At 40.8% G+C, this 23,985-nt stretch overlaps 1 protein-coding gene across 3 annotated transcripts in view; it reads right to left on the reverse strand.

Annotated features, from left to right (window-relative positions):
• CASR (calcium sensing receptor) overlaps positions 1 to 23,985 on the reverse strand; it is a 97,224-nt gene that overhangs the window by 26,317 nt on the left and 46,922 nt on the right. For all 3 annotated transcript variants that reach the window (XM_006162362.3, XM_014593205.2, XM_006162361.2), the window contains exons 2-3: positions 8,872 to 9,297; positions 4,762 to 5,068 (exon numbers count right to left, since the gene is read on the reverse strand). In XM_006162362.3, the coding sequence (XP_006162424.1) occupies positions 4,762 to 5,068; positions 8,872 to 9,056 (492 nt within the window). In that variant the 5' untranslated portion in view covers positions 9,057 to 9,297. The remainder of the gene's footprint in view (positions 1 to 4,761; positions 5,069 to 8,871; positions 9,298 to 23,985) is intronic.

Below are 23,985 nucleotides of genomic sequence, written 5' to 3' on the forward strand. Positions count from 1 at the left end.
GTGAGAGAAAGCGAGAAAGCAAGTGGCCAGGTCCAGGACTTGAACCGCAGCTGGGCATGTAGGAGTCCACCGCCCTTAACTACTATGCTACCTGCCGGCCCCCACCACAAAATATCTTAATTAATCTAACTACTTTCAATAGCAAGTTCAGCTGATATATACATATCTGTGAACACATGCCTGACTTTAGGCATGAAGCTCTGTGAATAGAATAAATATACTATAAAGTAGCACTTAGCTGAGGTTATATAGCTTATATATAGCAGTCATTAAATAAGTATTTTTAATATTTTTTTAATTTCGAGAAAGGCAGTTTTAGCTTTAATAAATCAAAATAAAAAAATATTAAGAGAACTTTACTTAAGACTTAAAGCCAGGGAACAGGTTAAGATTCTGTTCAAATAGTAGGTATGTGGACCTGTTGACAACTCAAGAGAAGACAAAAATCCTTAACTCTGGAAAACAAAGCAAAGAAGATCAGTAATATTTTAGTCAAAAGTCATAAAGTTCTATTTGGCCAGTTCAGTCTCATGTACTTTATCTTCTGTTGTGGTCTGATCTTTCCATTTAAATTCTAGAAGATGACATTCAGCTCTGTACTTGTCCCTCCCATTAAGCTGCCCATTTTCTTTTGACCTCTTTTTTCTGTGTGCCTGACTTTAGTTTTCCTGATATAGCACGCCCTTCAGAACTTCTTGGAGAGCTGGTCTGGTGATGGTAAATTCTTTCAGGTTTTGATATATCTGAGAATCTGAACCATTTCTTCTGAAGAACAACATATTTCCTCACTTAATAAGATTTCTTCCAGGAAATACAATAGTTTTTACTATCTCTTGTTCTCTAGTTTTCTAGAGAGATTTTAACTTCTTAAGAAAACAACTTGAAGAAATTTTGGGGGGAATGCCTTTTTATTATTGGGTTGTAGCAATAGAAAAGCATAGAAAAAATACATCATGACTTTTCCAATGACCAATATTTCTCACCAATTGAAACAGCTTTCTATGTTCAATGTTTTTAAATGAAGTTTTCTCATGTGTTTCTTTCTGTTGATGAATGGTTTCTACATTAAAAACAGAAATAGTCTATGAAAAACTGGGCCAACTTCACTAAAGGGCAAGTACGATTTTTCTGACAAGAGCATTCATTTTAGAAGCTATAATATGAAACTGATTTTTTTTCTCTTATCAGAATAAGCCTCTCTTGCTTTACCACAGAAGTCTGTGAGGCAGTTAAATTAAGTAATTTGTAATTTGTTTTAAAATTAAATGTTTTTAGAGAGTTCTGCTTGCCAGACACAAACAATAGGCTTCTGAATCAGGGTTTTGCAAATACAAAACCTAATAATAGGTGGATATCTATTATTGCTTGCTTCTGGTTTTCTTTTAAAAATGGCTTGAGGGGACCAGCAGGTGGCATGGTGGTTAAGGTGCTGGACACTCCCATATGGCTGTCCAGGGTCTGGTGGCTTGCTTTCTCACTTCCTCTCTCTCTCACTCTCACTCTCTGTCTCTCTCTAGTCAAATTTTAAAAAATAAATAAATAAATGGATGAATAAATAAAATCAATAATTATTTCTTAAAAATGGGTTGAAATGGGTTTTTTAAATTTTGTTTTTAATTGACCCATAATAAATGTACATATTTATGGGGTACATGTATATATTGAGAATCAAATCAGGATATTTTGCATAGCCATCCTCCATATATTTATCATTTCTTTCGGCCGTCCTCTCTTTCAGCTATTTAGAAATATACAGTGCAATATTGTTAATCACAGTCGCCTTCATAATAAGCAATAAGTAGGCTTATTATTATTATTCCTCCTAACTAATTTGTACCCACTGACCAATCTCTATCAATGCCCCCTTCTCCTTTATCCTCTCCAGACTCTGATAACCTGCTCTCTATTTCTTTTTTCTGGAGAGGTCTTTGCTATAGGGCACATGTGCTCACCAGAAAGACAGAGAGAGAGAGAGAGAGAGAGAGAGAGAAAGGAAGCGAGAAAGCACCCCCCCAGGGGGGATGGCCACGCTGCAATCTCTTCTCTTCCATTCTCCCCTCCGGATCTTGGGCACACACGCATACATGCCGACGTGAGTTTAAGCCACTGGGTCCAGGACTCAAACCACGATCGGCTTCATGGGAGTTCAGCAACATAGCCATTATGCTAACTGCTGGTCCCACCTGCTCTCTATTTCTATGAGATCAACTTCTTTACATTCCACTTATGAGTGAGATCATGTGATTTTTGTCTTTCTGTGCCTGGCTTAGTTCACTCAACATAATGTCTGCCATGTTCATCCATGTCATTACAAACGACAAGTTTTCATCCTTTTTTAATGGCTGAATAGGAGTCCATTGTGTATAATCTACATTTTCTTTTTTTGGAGAGGTTTTCACTATAGGGTGTGTGCACTCACCAGAGAGAGACATAGAGACAGAAAGTGAGAAATCACCCCCCAAGGGGAGATGGCCACGCCACAATCTCTTCTCCATTCTCCTCTTGGGATCTTGGTCACACACGCACACGCGCCCGGTTTGAGTTTAAGCCACCAGGTCCAAGGCTTGAACCGCGGTCGACTACTTGAGAGTTCAGCCACAGCCATTACGCCAACTGCTGATCCCTACATTTTCTTTATCCATGCATCTGCCAATGGACATTAGGTTGATTCCATAACATGACTATTGGGTATGGTACTGCAGCAAATATGTGACTATTGCTGTTTCTTTGAGATACTGATTTCATTTCCTTTGATTTTAAAGGGATATAAATGAAAAATAAAAATATCCTTCATAGATATGTTCTCTTAAAGACTGTATTTATAATATTTGTCCAGTTTTTAAAAAGCAAACCCTGAAGTGAGGTGAATATTACTTTGTACCCTCCTCCCCACAAAAAAGCACCTTAAAAATACACGAAACTTTTTTATTCTAAGAGGGGAGAATTTCATGAATGATTCAGAAAACTCTTCTAACCACAGTTTGTTTCAGCTTGTCTGCTTGTTCCATCCACTTGGTGGCATGACAGGCATGAGAAATACCACTGGGCCTCTGACCCCACGCAGCCAAACAGTGATTCCCAGCCTTGGTACAAGTGAGAGTCACCTGGAGCTTCTCAAACTCATGATTCCCAGGCTGCATCTCATTTCAATGAAAACGTAATTTCTGGAGTGTGGGTCCCAGGCTCCACCATTTTTAAAGTTCCCTTGGTGATTCCAACCTGCATCTCCTGCAGAGAAACCACTCCGCAGATAAACTTCCATGGGTTTGATTGCTAACCATCACAATCTTTTTGGGTCTTTTGTAATTCAAATTCAATTCAATTTCACCTTCTCTTTCATCTAATCTACCAAGAATGAAAACTCTCTCCTTTTTGTTCTTTCTTACTGGATGGTAATTGCACCTTATAATGCCTGCTGGCCATGGAGTAACAACAACTTACTTTAATTGTGTATTTAAAACAATATTGTAGCATGCCAAATTTAAATGTGCCCCAAAGTTACAAAGCAGGGCTTCCCCACGGGAAGCACCTTTAATTCCCTGACATAAGGATTAGGTAAATGATGACAAAAGTTTCTTTGTTCTCCGGGGTTTGTAAAGGGATAATGGCTTTCACTAGAGAATTCGAACTAGAGTTCTCCCAAGTACCACTGTGAATCTAGCAGAGGTACTTTCATAAATTTTAAATATTAAACACTGAAAAAATAAATTTAAAGTGTGAGGGATGATTTAATTTAAAATTTGATATAAGGGAATGTATCACAGTGACGCTAATTCTGCCATTTTGGACATTCAGGTTGTTTCCAATTCTTCTTTACTTAAAATGATGTCATGGATCTATAAATATTAAGCTAAAAAAAGTTTTGGTCTATAGTGTTATGGGGAAAAAAATCAAGTTATATAATGGCATTTTGAGTTTGCCCTTTTTTAAATAAAAAGAATGCAACTTCGAATAAATGTTGAAGTACTTGTTTCTGTGCACAGTTAGTATTTGCATATGCAGCCGTCTGCCCACCGAGGCTGCTTTCCTGCAGAGCAGACTGCTTATTCATACACACTCTTTAAATATTTGTTGAATAAAGTAGAATAGTCTCCATTTCTGGGGCATGAAAGACAATGATTAAGTTCCTATTTTGTGAGAAAATATGCTCTTTTTTCCTGTGAGCTAAACTTTGTATCAGTGATTGGGTAGAGATACAGAGTCGTTTAAAGGAACAGGATCAGGGATGAATATTTTGGGTTTAAAAGGTGGGATTTACATGATATGGTCTCATTTCTTTTAGTGACCACATAAGAAAGGTCATTTACTAAAGAACTGGAGCAGGGGAAAAATAACTGAGAACTTAAAAAAAAGACAAATACAAGATAGTTTAACAGCATCTCTGAAGAGCAGTGAAGGTCTACTTGACCTTGTTGGCACTGGAGTCTTAGAAATCCCTAATGGGGCCCAGCTGGGGTGCAGTGATGGCACAACGCTCTGCAATGCTGGAGGCCATGGGCGAGGTGGGGGGTTGGTCCTGGGTTGAACACACTGAGCACATGTGTGATCCCATTGAGGGTGTTTGTCCTCTCTCTCCATCAATAAATCAATCAATCAAGAAAGAAAACAAGGAAGAAATCCCAAATGGTCATGATGTAGTGCACCAACTAAACGAAAGGTCTTTGCCAGAGGCAGGAAGTGGCAACCTGCACAGACACTGGGCACACAGCCTGCCTCTGCTGCTCCCCTGCCCCGAGACCCCATCGACGAAGGTGTGGGTACCTGTGGAATGTAGAAGAGCCCCAGCAGGTTTGCCACCGCTGTGGAGATGCCTGAGCCAGTTGCTCCCACCACAGCAATGGTGGAGGGGATGTGGTCTGAGCAGTTACAGAACTCATCAAGGTTCAGAGAATCGATTTTGTTCTGGGCCACAAAACTCAGGGTGGCCTCCAAGGCCTTGGAAACGGTGTTGCAAGTGTCAAATATCCTGTACCCCAGCGTCATGTTGGGGAGAAGGGCCGGACTGCTGTTTATCTCCTCTATGGCAAATATCATAGCTTGTAACCAGCGAAAACCACGGAAATTATACCTGGAAGAAAGAAGACATGAATCACGGCTCTGCTACTTTTTGGTTTTGTAAACTGCTCTTGAAGACCCAATGCCTTCTCTCTTTCACTTTCTTTTCTTTCTTTCTTTTCTTTTCTTTCTTTTTTCTCCTTTCTTCCTTTCTTCCTTCCTTCCTTCCTTCCTTCCTTCCTTCCTTTCTTTCTTTCTTTCTTTCTTTCTTTCTTTCTTTCTTTCTTTCTTTCTTTCTTTCTTTCTTTCTAGAGATTTTTTGCTATAGGGTGCGTGCGCTCACTGGGGAGACAGAAACAGACAGACAGAAAGCAAGAAATCACCCACCAAGGGAGATGGCCATACTACAATCTCTTCTCCTCTATTCTCCTCTTGGGATTTTGGGCATGTGTGCACACACGCCTGGAGTGAGTTTGAAGCTACTGGGTCCGGGACTTGAACCATGGTTGACTTTGTGGAAGACCAGCAATGTAAACATTATGCCATCTGCTGCTCCCCCAATGTTCTCTTTATAAGGTGGGGATTCCACTTACCTCATAGGGTGGCTGTGAAGATGGTGATATAATTATGAAATTCTCAGCACAGTGCCTCACACAGTATTAGAGAGCAATAATAATAAAGAATGTAACTAGTAATCCATTGAATGATCCATATCTGCCTCCTTTAGCAAGGAATTTGAAGTCACTGATGTGAGGCACTTTAATAAAGGGAACATAGAGATTTCAAAAGAAAAAGGACCAGGGAAAAGATAAACAGATGAGACTATCAGTATGTGGGAGCTTAACACTGACCTGAGATATAGTGTCACAAATTTGGACTTTGACATTCCTGAAGATCTAACGAACAACCTCGTTTTTATGAACAAACACCCAGTGTAGGAAGTCTGTACACAAACAGTGGTTATTTCTGGGTGATAGAATGATGAGTTAAAAATTGTGTGCTTTGGACATATTTATACTTCATAGCTAAAACGAACATGCATTGCTTTTTAAAGAATATTATTTTAAATAAAAATCAAGCAAAGCAAAACAAAAACAAAAACAGGCCCAGACAGTGGTGCAGCAGTAATGCAATGCTCTGAGAGGCTGACCCACCCGGGCAGGTTCCGGGTTCACGTCCAGAGACCTCCCTGCACCAACTGGACAAGTGAGTGAGCATGATCCAAGGCTGGCTGAGGCTGGGGGCGGATCACAGCATGAAAGACCCTGGTAGGGATGCCTATCTCTCTCTCTCTGTCTCTCTCTTGCTCATCAGAGAAATAAATAAACTTAAAAAAAAAATGAAGCAAGTTGACAACGACATAGGCCAACAATATAGTTTGCACTCTCCTGGCACTTGGCTCAGAGTGAGAGCTCGAAGTGCTCATCATTGTGTCAGTGTCCAAAGGGGAAAACACAGCAATGAGACAGGCTCTCCCTTTATATCATGGGCTTCTACTTGAACTCAAGGTGAGAAATATGATTTATTATACTCCACTGTATCAGTCAATTTCTAAATTTTCAGGTCTTTTTTTTTTCCCAGGTTTTTCCCATAGGGCATATGCACTCACCAGAGAGAGAGACAGAGAGAGGGAAAGTGAGAAATCATATCCCCAGGGGGGATAGCCAAGCCACAATCCCTTCTCCTCCATTCTCCTATCAGGATTTTAAGCACACATACACACACACACACACACACACTTAGCATGATTTTAAAGCTACTGGATCTGGGACTCAAACTGCGGTAGACCATGTGGGAGTCCAGCACCTTAACCACCATGCCACCTGCCGGCCTTGCTGGTCTAACTTTTTTTTCTTTTTTTTGAGAGGTTTTTGCTATAGGGTGCGGACTCTCAGCAGAAAGACAGAGAGAGACAGAGAGACAGAAAGCCAGAAATCACCCCCTAGGCGAGATGGCCACATCACAATCCCTTCTCCTCCATTCTCCTTTGGGGATTTTGGGCATGCATGCACATGAGCCAAGTGTGAATGTAAGCCAACAGGTCCAGGACTCAAACCTCAGTCAACTACATGGGAGTCCAGCGACATAGGCATTATGCCAACTGCTGGTCCCAGCAAGTCTAAGTTTTAAGGAGAGAATTCTTTGTTTCCTTTTATTTTATTCTTTATTTTAAACCTACAAAATCATGAAGAGATATTGCATAATTTTCTTTTATGCAAATATCTACATTGCTCAAGTGATTTTACTATTTTTCTTTAATGTAATTCAAAATATATATTTTTTCAGGGCTAGCTTCTCATTTGATCTGAGGTCTGTATATACATGGCGCACACACAATTCTGTCCAACAGAGTATGATGGAGAGATTATCTGTTCACACAGGTCAAGTGAAGGATTCAGCCAGAATCTGAGATCTTGCACTTAGTTTTTGTACATAAGGAAAATGTAAAAATTTGATTAATTTACTAGCTTTCATTAGGACATGAACAGAAATCCAGTTTTGTTGGACTAGTCCTAGTTTTCACGTTCATTTTCCTGCTATCAGAAAGACCAAGGGAAAGTGGTAAGCTAGATCCTGGAGGTTGCAAGTCTCAGAGGAAAAGTCCTCCTCCCTCCTGGAGGCTGGGGCAAGATTGAACAGCAGTCCAGGCCTCTGCTGTCTACATGAAGGGAGGCTATGTACAGTCCTCTTGGACTGCAGGGATCCGATCCTATTTGAAAGAATTGTGTCTAGTCCTGTACACCAAAGGGTTGTAATAAATTGGGGGCCATGAGATGGAGAATAGCTACTACAGAGAGGAGTCTGGAAATCGTGGAGGAGTGAATGAAAAACTGATGCTATCTGGCCTAGAGCAGAAAAGACTGAATGGGACATGTGAGTTGTCTTCAAATCACTGAAGAGGGAGTTAGATGTATTCTGTCCTGTTCCATCTGTGAAAGTACTATTCTGTGCTAGTGGGGGTAGGGATGAGGAGTGAGGAGGAACAGAGGAGGATTCAGCTTTCTATGAGAAAGACTTTCTAACTAAATCAGTTCCCAAATGCTATGGGTTGCATTTTGAAGGTGCCTGGGTCATGCCAACCACTGAGGTTTCTTTTGACTCCTAAATTCCAAAAAAATAGAAAAAAAAAAAAAAGTAAGGCAGCCAACATTATTATTGACCATTGGGGCAAGTGAGGTTTATGGGGGAATTTTTCTACTCAGGCTTGCCTTCTAGGTACTTCAGTCTTCCAGTAAGCAGCACTGGCACCAGACGGACAATGACTTGGTCGCTAAATGACCAAGTACATGCTTTAATAAGTCAATGGAATTTTCTGCTCAATATCTTTGACATTATTGACATTATGGAAAAAAAAAACTTAGGAAAGAAAGGAAGAGGGAAAAAGAAATAATCACCATTGCTATTATTATTATTAGAGAGATTTTTGCTATAGGACACATGCGCTCACTGGAGAGATAGAGAAAGAAAGTGAGAAATCACCCCCTGCCCCCGCCCCCAGAGGATGGTTACATCACAATCCCTTTTCCTCTGATCTCCTCTCGGGATCTTGGGCACACACACATGTGCCCAGCGTGAATTTTAAGTCTCCAGGTTCGAGATTTGAAACACAGTTGACCATGTGAGAGTCCAGCGATGTAATCATTATGCTATCTGCTGGTCCCCCAGAATGAGTTTTAAGTTACCGGGTCCAGGACTTGAACTGTGGTTGACTATGTGCAAGTCCAGCAATGTAACCATTACACCATCTGTTGGTCCCACAATCACCATTTTTGAAACAAGGAAACCAAGTATGAAAAAACTAATTTTAGGCTTTTGTGCAGCTTTTCTCCAACCACCCAGAAGAAAAAGAGACTTGGATTTAACTCCTGCTCTTACCTGATACATTCCACAGACTCTGGCCTTGATTTTAGATCTTGATCTTTGGCTGCTACTCCGAAGTGAATAGGAAAGAGTCCCCCAAGGATAATGTCCCCTTTCTTCTGGGCTCGCTGGTCAGGCCCATATGCAGAGGTGTGCCAGACAAGAGCCACCAGGATCAAACAGCAGCTATAAAATGTCATGGTTCTACCTTCTCTCCAGGAGGAGAGACAAGTGTGCCCGTGGTTTGGGGGCCTCGAGAACCTCCCCTGTGGTACAATTCACTTCCTGCAATGGGGGCACATGTCTACAGAGTGGTTAGTGACAGAATGGAAGCTGTGGCCTTGGAGTCTCCATTTCTGCCTTCTCCATTGCAGACTTGCACAGTGGGTGTTCCTTGAGATTTTAGAACCCACATCATGTTGTGGTCATCCGTGACACATTCTAAAAAACAGAGAGATAAAATGGATTAGCCTAAACCTAACTCCTATCTTGTTATGGTGATTGCAACAGAGAGGCTCAGAAATTCCATTTAGGGGGGTTTAGGAGTAATAGATCGAGAAAACATGGCTTAGATTCACTTTTTTTGTATCAACAGTACTTCATATAAGATACAGAAAAACTTCAATTGCCTGTAAAAGAGACCACATTTTAGGGACACCATTGATGAGCTAAAGTCTCCTCTGATGTTGCTGTTGAGTTTTAATTCATCAATTCTTCTGCATGAATAATGCATAGGAGTGGCCTGGGAGTAGCAACTTCTTGAATCACAATGACATTAATGACATTTTATTCAACACCTATGTTCTTATAGAAAACACATACTTAATCACATTTAAGTTAAAATTTGACTTTGAGCTAAATTAAAATGTCAAGAAAAGACCACTTATTCTTTATTTATTATGATAAACTCCCCCTAGCCCTTGGCCTCTGGTCGCAGTTAGTAAGGATTCAGATAAATCATGGGTTTTACATAGCTCCACAGTCGGATCTATAGAAAAGCCTTTCTGCTATAGCATGGTTAACTTAGTAGGAACACTGCCCCTTACTCTGCACTCCACTGCTCCGCCTGTGAGCTAAACACATGTTGATGTCAGCTCAACACACAGCCTCTCTGAGGTTCAGGGCCAAGCACTAACTGCCAACTGGACATCTCCACCTGGATGTCTCCCAGGCGCTTCCAACTTAGCAGGCCCCCAAACTTGTTCTTCTTTCACTGTTTTCTGTCTCAGAGAATTACATGCCACCCACAAAGACATAAAATAAAGAGCCATTATTGTGTCTCTCTCTTCTTATCATTGTCCTTCATATTCAGACAATCACCAAGCCTTGTAGACTCTTCTTCCTAAATCTCTTCTGGAGTCCATCTACTCCTCCCCATCTCCAAGTACATCTTAAGTCTACCATCAGTTCTTATCTAGATTTCAGCAACTATTTCCTAACCGGCCTTCCAACCTCCAGTTTTGTCCCTCAGCAATCCATCTTTGCACATCTTTAGATGCTGTAAAATATGTAGCACCTGGTGGTTTGGAGCACAGGCTCTGAATCATAGTTCCACTGTTTCATAACATATGACTTTGAGAAAGTCATCTAACCTCTCTAATCTAAAAATAATGATGTACAAAGAGCCATTGGCACAGTACAATTAATGAACTCATGGAAAATACTACAGCTGTGATGGGTATCTTTCCAGCCTAACCCTTGCCAAGCTTCCCTTTGAACTGCACACTCCCAGCTTACTGAACTTCTTTCAGTTCCTCAAGTATACCAGGCTCTCCACATGCCCAAACTTGGCCTGGAAAACATCTACTTATGTTTCAACTTTCACATGTCTATAATTGTAGGACATGGCTTGAACTGTAGGACCTTTGCGTTAAGTGAAGAAAGAAACTACTTCTGGGGCAAACAGCCTTGTATCAAGGTGCACGGCCTGAGGAATGGTGCACATGGAAGATTTCAGCCCATTCAGTTGTGCAGCAGGCGACTTATGAGACTCTTTAGGAGGCCCTCTCTGAACTCTCAGCCTAGGAAGATCCACTTCCAAGAATACATTTTCTTACCTCTTGGATGTTGGATCTCCCTTTGTGGAAGATTCATCACACTTCATTATAGTTATGTGAACCAATGTCTGATTCCAGAGCCCACGCTCTTAACCATTGCCATATGCTTCCCCTGGCCCCTTGGAATCCCATCTTCTCCACTAACAGCTATTCTAGCAGAGAGTGCTGGGTCTGTAAACACTCAACTTCCAATGAATTGCTGCCCGTTCTGTCTGAGCATCCATGACCATCCCAGGTCTGTGACTCCCTGTCCTGCTTTTAGATTTTTGGCTTCATTCCTTGGACCTTGGTGACAGATTACTCGTGTATTTGATAAATACATGCATTGAGGTCTGGGAATATGAAAGTGAGGAAGATATATATGCTCTGTCTTCAGGAGTTCCCAGTTCATTTTGGTATTGAGAATCAGAATGCATCTCAACACTTACAAGTGAAAAAAAATGTAACTTAGTTTTTGCTGATTAAATTCAGCTTTGCCCCACTTTCAGGACTTAGTACAGTGTCTGAAATCACAAATGCTAAATAAGTGTTGAGTCAATGCATAAGGAAAGTAAGTAGGTCTGGAGCCATGGCATAGGGGTTGAAAAATATGCCCCAAATCCTGATGGGATGGAGAGCTGGAAGAAAAGGGACTGTGGCATGACCGATCCCATCATGGGAATGCTTTCTCTCTCTCTCTCTCTCTCTCTGTCTTTCTCTCTAGTAAGTGCACAACCTCTGATAATTAAAAAAGAAAGTACTTTGGAAAGGGACAGAAACTAGCATTTATTGATCTAGGCATTGTTCCAGGTTCTTTAAACATTCAATATATTTTAAACTTCACAATAATTTTGTAAAAAAAAGTAATACTAATTCCACTTTGTAGATGGGGAAATAAATTCTTTGCATGTTTGGCTTACTCAAGTCAGACATTCTGGCACTTGAATTAAGAATGCCTCGAGAACTCAGAATTTTAAAGACTCTCATGTACTGAATTAGGTAGGAGGGTAACATTATAACTGGCTGGGGTTAGCCACGAAGACCTGTTAACTTTGTCCTGTAAAACATTAACTACTTGGAAAAGCTTATTAACTTCATTAGTCTACTTAACAGAAAATTCATGGCAAAAAGTAATAGAAGGAGAGACTTCAGGTCCATTTGCAGCTCTTAACTCCACCAGTGTAATGTAGTCTCCAAACTACCTTTTTAGTCCAGTTACCAGTTGCAAAGCTGAGAGTCATCCCAGATGCTCCATCTCCCACCCCTCCAACGTCCATCCCCTCATCCTGCATTTCTGCCCTCACTCCCTACTCTGCCTTTTCCTTTTCCTTTTGCCAGTGCCTTAGTCCAGGCTTCCATTGCTTCCCACCTTCACTGCTGCGAAAGCTTTCTTTCCTCTCTACCCCACTTCTCCCACCCCTTAGACACTGACAACCAGGGAAGTACCAAGTGTCATCCTAGCAGAGGTAGCTTAATGACTGGATTCCATCATTGTGCTTTCGGCTTACAGTGGTCAGAATAGGAAGGTGCTTCAATAATCCCTAACATTTTGGCTTTAGTATTTGCAGTAGTAACTTTTTAAAACTTTTCCAGAGGATGTGAGCACTTGCTAAAGAGAGAGGAGAAGGGGGAGAGAGATAAGAAAATGAGAAAGCATTCCCTCCAATAGGGGATGGTCACACCACAATCCCTTTTCCTCCATTTTGCCCTTCTTTATGGAATTTTGGGCATGCACAGCTGGCATGATTTTCAAGCTGCTAGGTCCAGGACTCAAACTGAGCAGTTGTTCATGTGGGATCCAGCCACCTTAACCACTACACTACTGAATGCTCTAGCAATAGAGACTTCTTATTGTACCCCTTATATCTGCACTCCTTTACTGCCATAGTAAAATAGTTTTTAGCTGGACAAATGGCCATCCGAAATAAAGACTGTTTCTTCTAATGCTTTTTTTTTTTTTTTAAGAGAGAGAGAGATTGTTTTTTGCTATAGAGCATGTGCGCTCACTGGAGAGACAGAGAGAGACAGAAACAGAAAGTGAGAAATCACCTCCCAGGGGGATGGCCACACTGCAATCCCTTCTTCTCCAATCTCCTCTCAAGATTTTGGCATGCACACACATGTGCCCAGCATGAGTTTCAAGCTATTGGGTCTGGGACTTGAACCACAGTCAACAACGTGGGAGTCCAACAATGTAACCATCACACCATCTGCTGGTCTCTCTCCAACTCCTTTTATAATTTACATGTGGTCATATGATTATGTTCTGGCCAATGGGATGTAAGCAGAAGTGTCCTGTGACCAAGGTTATAGGAGACTAGCTTAAGAGAGACTTTATCTCATCACTTCCCCTTCCTCCATTTTTGCTGCATGGAGGTGGATATGACAGCTGGAGCCCATCTTGAACCATAGGGAATGATGACATCCAGGGAATGGTCATGCCATAAGCTAAGGATTTCATGAAACAGAACTTCAGTATTGAACTATTCCTGGACTTTTACCTGTAGAGAAAAAGAGCTTCTGGCTTGTTAAGCCACGGTTGATGCATTTTTTCCTTACTGCAGTTATCTTGAACAGTATCTATCTGAGAGTCACAAATAAACTCACTTGTTCTCCTTACTATAAGAGTATTCTATTTAAGCCATATATAATTATGTTTGACTGCAGGCAAAGAAGTATGGCATATAAAGCTGATGCTAATATTTGCTCTTTCAATGGTAGATACATCTTGGAAGAAGAAATGACCCGTGGATCAGCTGCTTTTATGTTTAGAAAGTACTTAGTGTCATAAGGAGTATTTCAGGACCTACTGCAGATGATGGCTCATTAAGTCCCACTCCAGGAGATGTGGGATGGGAGCCAAGAGAAGACTGGTTTATGGGTACCATCAGTTCATGAATTATGTGTGCAATTATTTATTCATTCAAACACATTTACTGAGCTACTCTGTATGCTAGACACTAGGAAGTGCAAGATGATAGGGGAAGAAAGTCCAAATTCTTGTCTTTATGGTATGCATGGTTTAAAAGGAGACAGAAAAACCAATTATGATTATAGTGATGCAAACGCTACAAAAGAGGCGTGGACTAAGTGTTGAGGGAGCATAGAGAGAGGACAGATGTTTTCTGTCCAGTGCCTGCCCAGAATAAGAATTACATCAAGGTGGAAGTGGGAAGCTGCACGAGGGCAGGACTTGCTTCTCTTCTTCACCATTGTAGCCTAGCACCAAGCACAGAGCCTGAAATTTAGTAGATGCTTCATATATATTTGTCGACTAAATGAATGGAATGTGACAAGAAAAGACCGGGGACTGGCTGGCCAAGTCCAGAACAGAACAGGAACGAAGTCTCCTCCATAATATTGAAGGTTTCTGTGAGCAGAGGCTTCCCTATGGTTACCATTGAATGGGAACTTGACACTGAATGGATGCTCAGAAATATTTGTTGAACTTGTGTATGTCCAAGAAGTTAGAAGCATGGCTCATCTAAGCTCTGGAGTCAAAGACAGAGTAACAGAGGATAACAAGCCCAGGGCCAGAGAGTCAACACTTTCATTTTCATCAAAGTAAAACTCACTCCTACCCTCACCCCACAAGTAGGGTTTGAGGTCACTATTACAGAAAGGTGAAATGTTTATGTTTCCATGAGGATGAACATGGGAAAAACCGAAGACAATTCAACCAATAATCACAAAAACCAGGTTCCTGCTTCTGGTTATAGCTCTCTTTACCTCTTGCGGAGGACACATCCACAATATGGGTTTCTCTACACGCTTGGTGCACGTGCCAAAGAATTAGGGACGTCTTATTTGCCACCCCCACTGTGACCATCCTCAGTTCTATGTAAGACTTGATTCCTTTGGCATCAAAGCAAGGCACATCTCACTGTAAAATGAGGGCCCTCTTTCAGCACTGGGGGGACGCACAGTGCCAGGTCACACTCGGCTGCTCCCTGAAGCCTGGCTTGCTGTCTGCCCGCCAGCTGCACACGTCCTTACCTTCCACTGCCCTGACAACAGGTGTGACTTTTGGAGAGTCCATGCCTCATTTAGCCTTGGTAATGGCTTAACTGAGTCGGAAAAATGCAAGGACAGGAGCGTGATAAAAACCAGCTGAGCTGGGTTCCTGTTAGTCATTGCAAAAAGCCATCAGGGAAGTGAGGAAAAGGATGAACAGGAGTGGGGAGGAGCAGAGCAGGGAGAAAGAAGTGTAGACAAAGCAAACAGAGGAGAGAAACGGCAGGGAAGTGAGCATTCACTGAGGCTGCATTCTCAGCTCCTCGGCCACAGGCCTGTCTGTCCTGTCTGGAACTCAGAGGAGCTCCACAAGTCAATGCTGGAGTGCTCACAGCATGGCAAACTGTTAGGAATTCATGCTGCTACCCCAGGAGAGAAGAAAAAGAAAAAAGATACAGATAGAAGTTGAAGAGGATGAGAATTCAAGGTTAAAAAAATGACAAGAAATGTCATTCTCTGCTCCAGAATCCTGTGAGTTGACAAAGCATGCTGGCTTTGAGCTTTGAGCTTTTTTTTTTTTTTTTTTTTTTTGAGAGGTTTTTGCTATAGGGCTCATGCGCTCACCAGAAAGATAGAGAAACAGAGAGACAGAAAGTGAGAAATCACCCCCCAGGGGGATGGCCACGCTGCAATCCCTTGTCCTCCTTTCTCCTCTCGGGATCTTGAGCACGCACGCATATGTGCCCAGGGTGAGTTTAAGCCACTGGATCCAGGACTCAAACCACGGTCGACTAAATGGGAGTCCAGCGACATAGCCATTACACTAACTGCTGGTCCCTGGCTTTGAGCTTTGATGTTGTTAATGTCTGGTGTTCCTCGACAGGGCTGAGTAGATTGCTGGGGACACAGGCCAAGGACTAGATATATTTTGTCCTGAAATGCCTCCTTTCACACTTTGACTGTACTCCTACTAATGTGGAAATACCCACATGGTTGATGAAATGTTTGTTTGAAAGGCAAAGATAAATAAAACTATAGGATACATGTGCTCACCAGCAAGAAAGAGAGAGAAAGCACCCCCAAGGATGGAGAGCCACACTATAATTTCTTCTCCATTCTCCTCTTGGGATTTTGGGCATGCACGCACATGTACCCGGAGTGTTCTTCAAGCTGCCAGGTCCAGGACTTGAACCACATAGTTGGCCATGTGAAATCCAGCAACACTACTGGGGGGCCCTAAGTCTAACACGAAAGAAATATTTCTGTGGAATAGAGTCCTGGTATTGCCTTTCAAAAGCACAAGGAATCCTGACTACTCAGTCATTTTTCAGTCCTGCATCCCAAGATGTGTCACCACACAATGTTCTGGGGTAAAAACAGACGTGCATTCTGTGCCGCAGGCCTCATTTGCCTCCCAAAGGCTTTGAGAAGACTTGCAATAAATACTGCTTATTTCAGTGTGCACACAGGCCCTACTCCCTCCCCCCAGCAAGGCACTTGTTACAACGCCATGAAACATGGGGGAAGCACTGACCTTAGGGAAGCAGAAAATCTTTAGATTCTCCCAGTTTCTCTGGATGCATGACTGAATGGGCAGATATGTCTCTCCCTTTTAGTTTTAATTGGACCACAGGTGCACAAAGGGCATAGCATTTTATAATCCCAGGTATAAAACCCCAAAGGGTGGTATTGGAAAGCAGGAAGGACCGAGGTCAGGTGGGCAGATGCTGACATATTCTTCAAAGTCATCTCTGGTCTCAGGCAAATATTCTTAAGCTCCCCAAAGAGGTTTCTGCTGCACATAGTAAGCTACATGCAGAGCCTTTCTCCTGCCCACTTGCAGGCTACCTGGCCTTGTGTAGTTGCTCCTATACGAGGAACACTGGGGACAAGTGATGGTGTACTGTTCTGGCTCTCTGAAGGAAAATAAGAAAAGGCCCTGACTTGCAGCATTTGCTAAATATTTCCACCACAGTCAGTTTCAAGCTACCAAAGGTTTAACAAACAATTTGCAAAAACCCTGGACATTGGCTCTTAAGAGCCAGTAGAAGCCTGTTCTAGCATATCATTGGGACATATCTCTAAGTTCATGGAAATACAAGCTTTCTCCAGGAAAACTAGCCCTAATTATTTTATAGGTATTATAAATCTTATGTCTTCTCCTGTTCCACTCTAACAATTGGGAAGCTGCAACCCAACTCTGTGGCCCAACTCTTACTAAGATAGAAACAAAAAGCACACACGTTAGTGTTCTAATATTACTCATGGTATTAATTTTCCTTCCTGTTCTAATTTTACCCCCAAGTTCTTCACCAAATTAAATGTTTCCTTTTTAAAAAGAGTGTTAGGGATGATATAAATACAAAAAACAAACACCTACATTAATCTGAAGTTTTGCTGTGGGCAATAAGTGTCCCTAGATGAAACTCCAAGTAATTAGCATGAAGGAATCTAGAAGGTCATTCCTGCCTCATTAACCAGGTAGATTTAAATAGACTGTCTTGGCACACTAGGTCATTAATTTAAAACATAGAATTTTAGAAGCAGAAAGTTCTAGAAGTTTATCTAGTTTGCACTGAAACTTTTTGACACATGCATGTTTGAATCATGGTGGCCAAGGTTTTCATGAAGAGGCACTGGAACTCATAGTTCATTGAAAAAGTTCTATGAGGTTTCGTGACCAAAGGGAAGGCATTTTTATTTTCAAGAAAAAGTAAGTCATATTACCTCCCTGAGTTGTCAGTGTCTTAAAGATATAAGTTAGGTTGGGACCAGCAGTTAGCATAACGGCCATGTCACTGGACTCCCCTGTAGTCAACCGCAATTTGAGTCCTGGACCCAGTGGCTTAAACTCACGCCAGGCGCATGTGCGTGCATGCCCAAGATCCAGAGAGGAGAATGGAGGAGAAGGGATTGCAGCGAGGCCATCATCCCTGCGGGGTGATTTCTCGCTTTCTGTCTGTCTCTTTGGTGAGCTCACGAGTCCTATAGTGAAAACCTCTCTTAAAAAAAAAGAGATATAAGTTAGGTCATCAGAGGACTAAATTTTCTTTCAGTTATAGCATAAAATCTAACTGTTGTGGAAATCTTTTAGCTTTAATTGGACCACAGGTGCACAAAATGAGATTAATTATAATCCTTGGTTGGTCACACATCCTCATCCTTGATCCATACCTGGCCCACTTTTATTTATTAAGTTTTTTTTTAATTAATTTTTTTTTTATAGTGAAGCTATCATCCCAAACAAAAAACATCAACAGAACCTTTCTGTAGGTTCCTCTTGCATTAAGTTTTCCTGTTCTTCCCACCAGTCATCATCCTGAACAAATGTGTGTTAATCATTGCTTCCTTTCTCATCCCACATTTTAAATATTTATGATAATAAAATGTAAATAAGAAAATATTTTCAACAATTTATAAAAAATGAGAGAATGACTTGGAAGATACACACTGAAGTGCTAAGGGTGATCAGATCTCAACAATGGAATTCTGAATTTCTTACATGTTTTGTTTTTTGTTTTTAAAATAAAAACATTATTACTTTTAAATCAGAAAAGGTCTTATTGTAAAATATTATTAAAAGAGTCATTATAAAAATGGACAGAAGTGTTCACATGAAAACAATTAATATTTTTAACTTAGATTTTACTATTTAGTATACCCTTTGGAGTGTATTTTGAAAAATCTACTTATGAGTATTCATGTTTTTTTTAAATTTATTTTTACTTCCTTTTAAAAATCTACTTTTTTCTCCCTTTGTTTTGGGATTTTGGCCACGTGCACATGCACTTGGAGTGTTTTTTCAAGCACCAGGTCTGGGATTCAAACTGTGTTATTGGTCGTGGGATCTACCCACCTTAGCCACCAAGCCATTGGCTGGTCCTTTTAAATTGGACCACAGGTGCACAAAGGGCATAGCATTTTATAATCCCAGGTATAAAACCCCAAAGGGTGGTATTGGAAAGCAGGAAGGACCGAGGTCAGGTGGGCAGATGCTGACATATTCTTCAAAGTCATCTCTGGTCTCAGGCAAATATTCTTAAGCTCCCCAAAGAGGTTTCTGCTGCACATAGTAAGCTACATGCAGAGCCTTTCTCCTGCCCACTTGCAGGCTACCTGGCCTTGTGTAGTTGCTCCTATACGAGGAACACTGGGGACAAGTGATGGTGTACTGTTCTGGCTCTCTGAAGGAAAATAAGAAAAGGCCCTGACTTGCAGCATTTGCTAAATATTTCCACCACAGTCAGTTTCAAGCTACCAAAGGTTTAACAAACAATTTGCAAAAACCCTGGACATTGGCTCTTAAGAGCCAGTAGAAGCCTGTTCTAGCTTATCATTGGGACATATCTCTAAGTTCATGGAAATACAAGCTTTCTCCAGGAAAACTAGCCCTAATTATTTTATAGGTATTATAAATCTTATGTCTTCTCCTGTTCCACTCTAACAATTGGGAAGCTGCAACCCAACTCTGTGGCCCAACTCTTACTAAGATAGAAACAAAAAGCACACACGTTAGTGTTCTAATATTACTCATGGTATTAATTTTCCTTCCTGTTCTAATTTTACCCCCAAGTTCTTCACCAAATTAAATGTTTCCTTTTTAAAAAGAGTGTTAGGGATGATATAAATACAAAAAACAAACACCTACATTAATCTGAAGTTTTGCTGTGGGCAATAAGTGTCCCTAGATGAAACTCCAAGTAATTAGCATGAAGGAATCTAGAAGGTCATTCCTGCCTCATTAACCAGGTAGATTTAAATAGACTGTCTTGGCACACTAGGTCATTAATTTAAAACATAGAATTTTAGAAGCAGAAAGTTCTAGAAGTTTATCTAGTTTGCACTGAAACTTTTTGACACATGCATGTTTGAATCATGGTGGCCAAGGTTTTCATGAAGAGGCACTGGAACTCATAGTTCATTGAAAAAGTTCTATGAGGTTTCGTGACCAAAGGGAAGGCATTTTTATTTTCAAGAAAAAGTAAGTCATATTACCTCCCTGAGTTGTCAGTGTCTTAAAGATATAAGTTAGGTTGGGACCAGCAGTTAGCATAACGGCCATGTCACTGGACTCCCCTGTAGTCAACCGCAATTTGAGTCCTGGACCCAGTGGCTTAAACTCACGCCAGGCGCATGTGCGTGCATGCCCAAGATCCAGAGAGGAGAATGGAGGAGAAGGGATTGCAGCGAGGCCATCATCCCTGCGGGGTGATTTCTCGCTTTCTGTCTGTCTCTTTGGTGAGCTCACGAGTCCTATAGTGAAAACCTCTCTTAAAAAAAAAGAGATATAAGTTAGGTCATCAGAGGACTAAATTTTCTTTCAGTTATAGCATAAAATCTAACTGTTGTGGAAATCTTTTAGCTTTAATTGGACCACAGGTGCACAAAATGAGATTAATTATAATCCTTGGTTGGTCACACATCCTCATCCTTGATCCATACCTGGCCCACTTTTATTTATTAAGTTTTTTTTTAATTAATTTTTTTTTTATAGTGAAGCTATCATCCCAAACAAAAAACATCAACAGAACCTTTCTGTAGGTTCCTCTTGCATTAAGTTTTCCTGTTCTTCCCACCAGTCATCATCCTGAACAAATGTGTGTTAATCATTGCTTCCTTTCTCATCCCACATTTTAAATATTTATGATAATAAAATGTAAATAAGAAAATATTTTCAACAATTTATAAAAAATGAGAGAATGACTTGGAAGATACACACTGAAGTGCTAAGGGTGATCAGATCTCAACAATGGAATTCTGAATTTCTTACATGTTTTGTTTTTTGTTTTTAAAATAAAAACATTATTACTTTTAAATCAGAAAAGGTCTTATTGTAAAATATTATTAAAAGAGTCATTATAAAAATGGACAGAAGTGTTCACATGAAAACAATTAATATTTTTAACTTAGATTTTACTATTTAGTATACCCTTTGGAGTGTATTTTGAAAAATCTACTTATGAGTATTCATGTTTTTTTTAAATTTATTTTTACTTCCTTTTAAAAATCTACTTTTTTCTCCCTTTGTTTTGGGATTTTGGCCACGTGCACATGCACTTGGAGTGTTTTTTCAAGCACCAGGTCTGGGATTCAAACTGTGTTATTGGTCGTGGGATCTACCCACCTTAGCCACCAAGCCATTGGCTGGTCCTTTTATCTTTCTCTTTCTTAAAACAAACTTTTCTTGATTGGCAGAGGGCATGTGCACTGAGATTATATATATATACATATGCATATACACACACACATATACATGCATATATATACATGTATATATGTATGTATGTATGTACACACACACACACACACACACACACACAAAGAGAAAGAGAGAGAATCCCCTAATGGCGGACAGTCATGTTGTAATCCCTTTTCTTCCATTTCTCCATCCTGTCAGGATCTGGGGACTGCATGCCTACACGCCTAGTGTGTTTTCAAGCTGCTCAGGCTGAGATTCAAACCACGGTCAGTCATGTGGTATCTGGCTCCCTTAACTACTAGTCCTAATTAACTTTCAATTAAAGTATACCAGACATTAGAAATGTGCAGAAATCATAAATAAACATTCACATTATAAACACATCCATGTAGCCGGCATCCAAATCCAGAAATAGAACCAGGGGCCTGACAGCGGCACAGCTATAAAACACGATGCTCTGTGAGGCTGACCTACTTGGAAATGTCTGAGCTCATGTCCAGAGACCTCCCTGAGTTCATTGGGCACACGCATGCCCATCATCCAGGCTCACCAAGGCTGGAGGTGGATGGCAGAGTCAAGACCCTGTTGTGAGTGCTAGCTCTCTCACTCAAGGAAGAAATACATGAATAATTTTTAAAAAATATTTTAAAAAACAGAACCAGAACCCCAGAGGCTCCACTCATGCCCTGCCCTCAGTTGTCATCCTCATCAGGATGACCAGTAGCCTGATCTCCACCATCATAGGTCAGTTTTCCCTGTTTCTGAGCTTTGTATAAATGGAATTATATAGTATCGGTTTATTTTGTCCAACATTAGGTTTGTAAGGTTCAGCTATGTTGTGTACAACCAGGTTGCTTCTTTCTCACCATTGTACAGTATTTTTACATGATTATATCACATACTATTCTTCTATTACTGACAGTTTGGGGTTTTAGTGAACAGTACAGCTATAAGCATTCTTTAACATATGTTTTGGTAAATATATGCAGAGTATACATACCTAGAAGCAAAGGCTGGATCATAAAGCTTATGAATCTTTAGCCTCAGTTGATACTGCCCAAAAGTTTTCCAAATAACTTGTGCCAATTTATCTTCCTATCAGAACTTCCATTATTTCATGTCCTTGCCCACCCTTGGTACATTCAGTTCACTTCTTAGTCATTTCTTGCCTCCTTTTCTTTTTTTAAGGGATGTTTTTGCTATAAGGCACATGCGCTTGCAGAAGAGACAGAGACACAGAGATAGAAAGCAAGGAATCACCCCCAGGGTGGATGCCACACTGCCATTCCTTCTCCTCCATTTTCATCTCAGGATCTTGGGGAGGCATGCACACATGCCCATCGTGTGTTTTAAGTTGCTGGGTCCAGGACTTGAACTGCAACTGACTACATGGGAGTCCAATGATGTAACCATTACGCCACCTGCTAGTCCCGCTTGCCTTCTTTTTATGTGATTGTGCTGTATCCACTATATTCCTAAAAAATATAATTAAAGTTTTTTTAAGACTTTCTTAATGTTTAACTTTTAAAAAAAGGGTTTATGTTTTTCTTCTATGAGTGAGAGAGACAGAGAAAGAGAAAGCCAGAGAGTCCAAAACAGAGTCTCGCTACCATCCATGCCCAGCCTCAGGCACCCCAGACCATGGGCAAGTGCATTCTGACATGTGCTCTGGGAAGTCTCTGGATGTGAACACAGAACCTTCCCATGTGTGTCAGCCCTGAAGAACGTATTTCACGGCTTTGCCACCAGCCAGCCCTCTTTCAGTTGTTTTGACATTTATACAGGAGTATTGTATGTATTCTTCTGAGACGTTTTTCTTCTAAGATTAATCTGTATTGTTGTGTGTTACTATAATTCATGGTTTTGACTACTGTGTAATATTCCATTGTAAATATGTGGTCATGTATGTGTTCACTTTCCCATGGATGAACATTTGGGCTCTCTCAATAGCATAGCATTTTTGTTTTTCTTCCAGCTTGTTTTGGGGCTGTACAGGTACCATAGAAGAGCTTTAAGGAATTGTGAACACATTTGAAATAGATAACTGTTATTAACTTCTTGCAAATTTCCAAGGCCCAAAAGGACATGCCCCACTTCCTCTCTCCCAGTGTTCCTGAGAGTTAACTAAAGTCCCATCTATTTAAAAATTAAGACTATGTCTTCTTGCTTAGTTGACCGCTGTAACAAAAGACCAGAGACAGAAAAATCTTCATGTCCTTTAGAGGTGGGAGAGCATGGCCTTCACTTTTCCAAGTGGAACAACCCAAATTCCTTTAGAATCTTTCTGCTTAGGGCTGCTTCATATTTTTCTAGCGATATTGGCTAATATCCCGTGGTCTTTTTCAACTTCTTCATATCATTTTTAAATAACATGCTAACAAAACTTGGTACCATGCATTGAGGAATTGTGTCCCAGGTCCCAGAATATATGACAGATCTCAGAACCCATGTGTTGCCTTTTGTCCATCACACCATCATCTGACTGACTCACAGCCACAGTATGGTCATTGAGGTCCTCCTTGTACTTCTCATATACATTGGTTTGGGCCAACCTATTAGAACCTGTATTTGTATATTTTTTAAAATCTCAAACTCTATCACATTGCAATGGTTTAAACTGAATATTATTTTTTAATGAACCATATCACTTTGTTAAATTTATTTCAAATTTTCCCCCTTTTAAAGTTTCTTCCTTTCTTTCTTCCATGAGTGAGGGAGAGAGAGAGAGAAAGACAGTACTCCCAATAGTCTTGATGCCATAATCTACACCAGCCTCAGTCAGCACCACATCATGGGCACATACGCCCGCATACTCAGGAAGGCCTCTGGATGTGAACCAGGAACCCTTCCACCTGAGTCAGCCTTGCAGAGCATTGTCCTTCACTGCCACACCACCGTCCAGCTCCTCGCTCCTAATTTTGAAGGAAAATGTCCTCCCTG

This window comes from Tupaia chinensis, unplaced genomic scaffold (assembly GCF_000334495.1).
Source record: "Tupaia chinensis unplaced genomic scaffold, TupChi_1.0 Scaffold139927_1, whole genome shotgun sequence".
Lineage (NCBI taxonomy): Eukaryota > Metazoa > Chordata > Mammalia > Scandentia > Tupaiidae > Tupaia > Tupaia belangeri.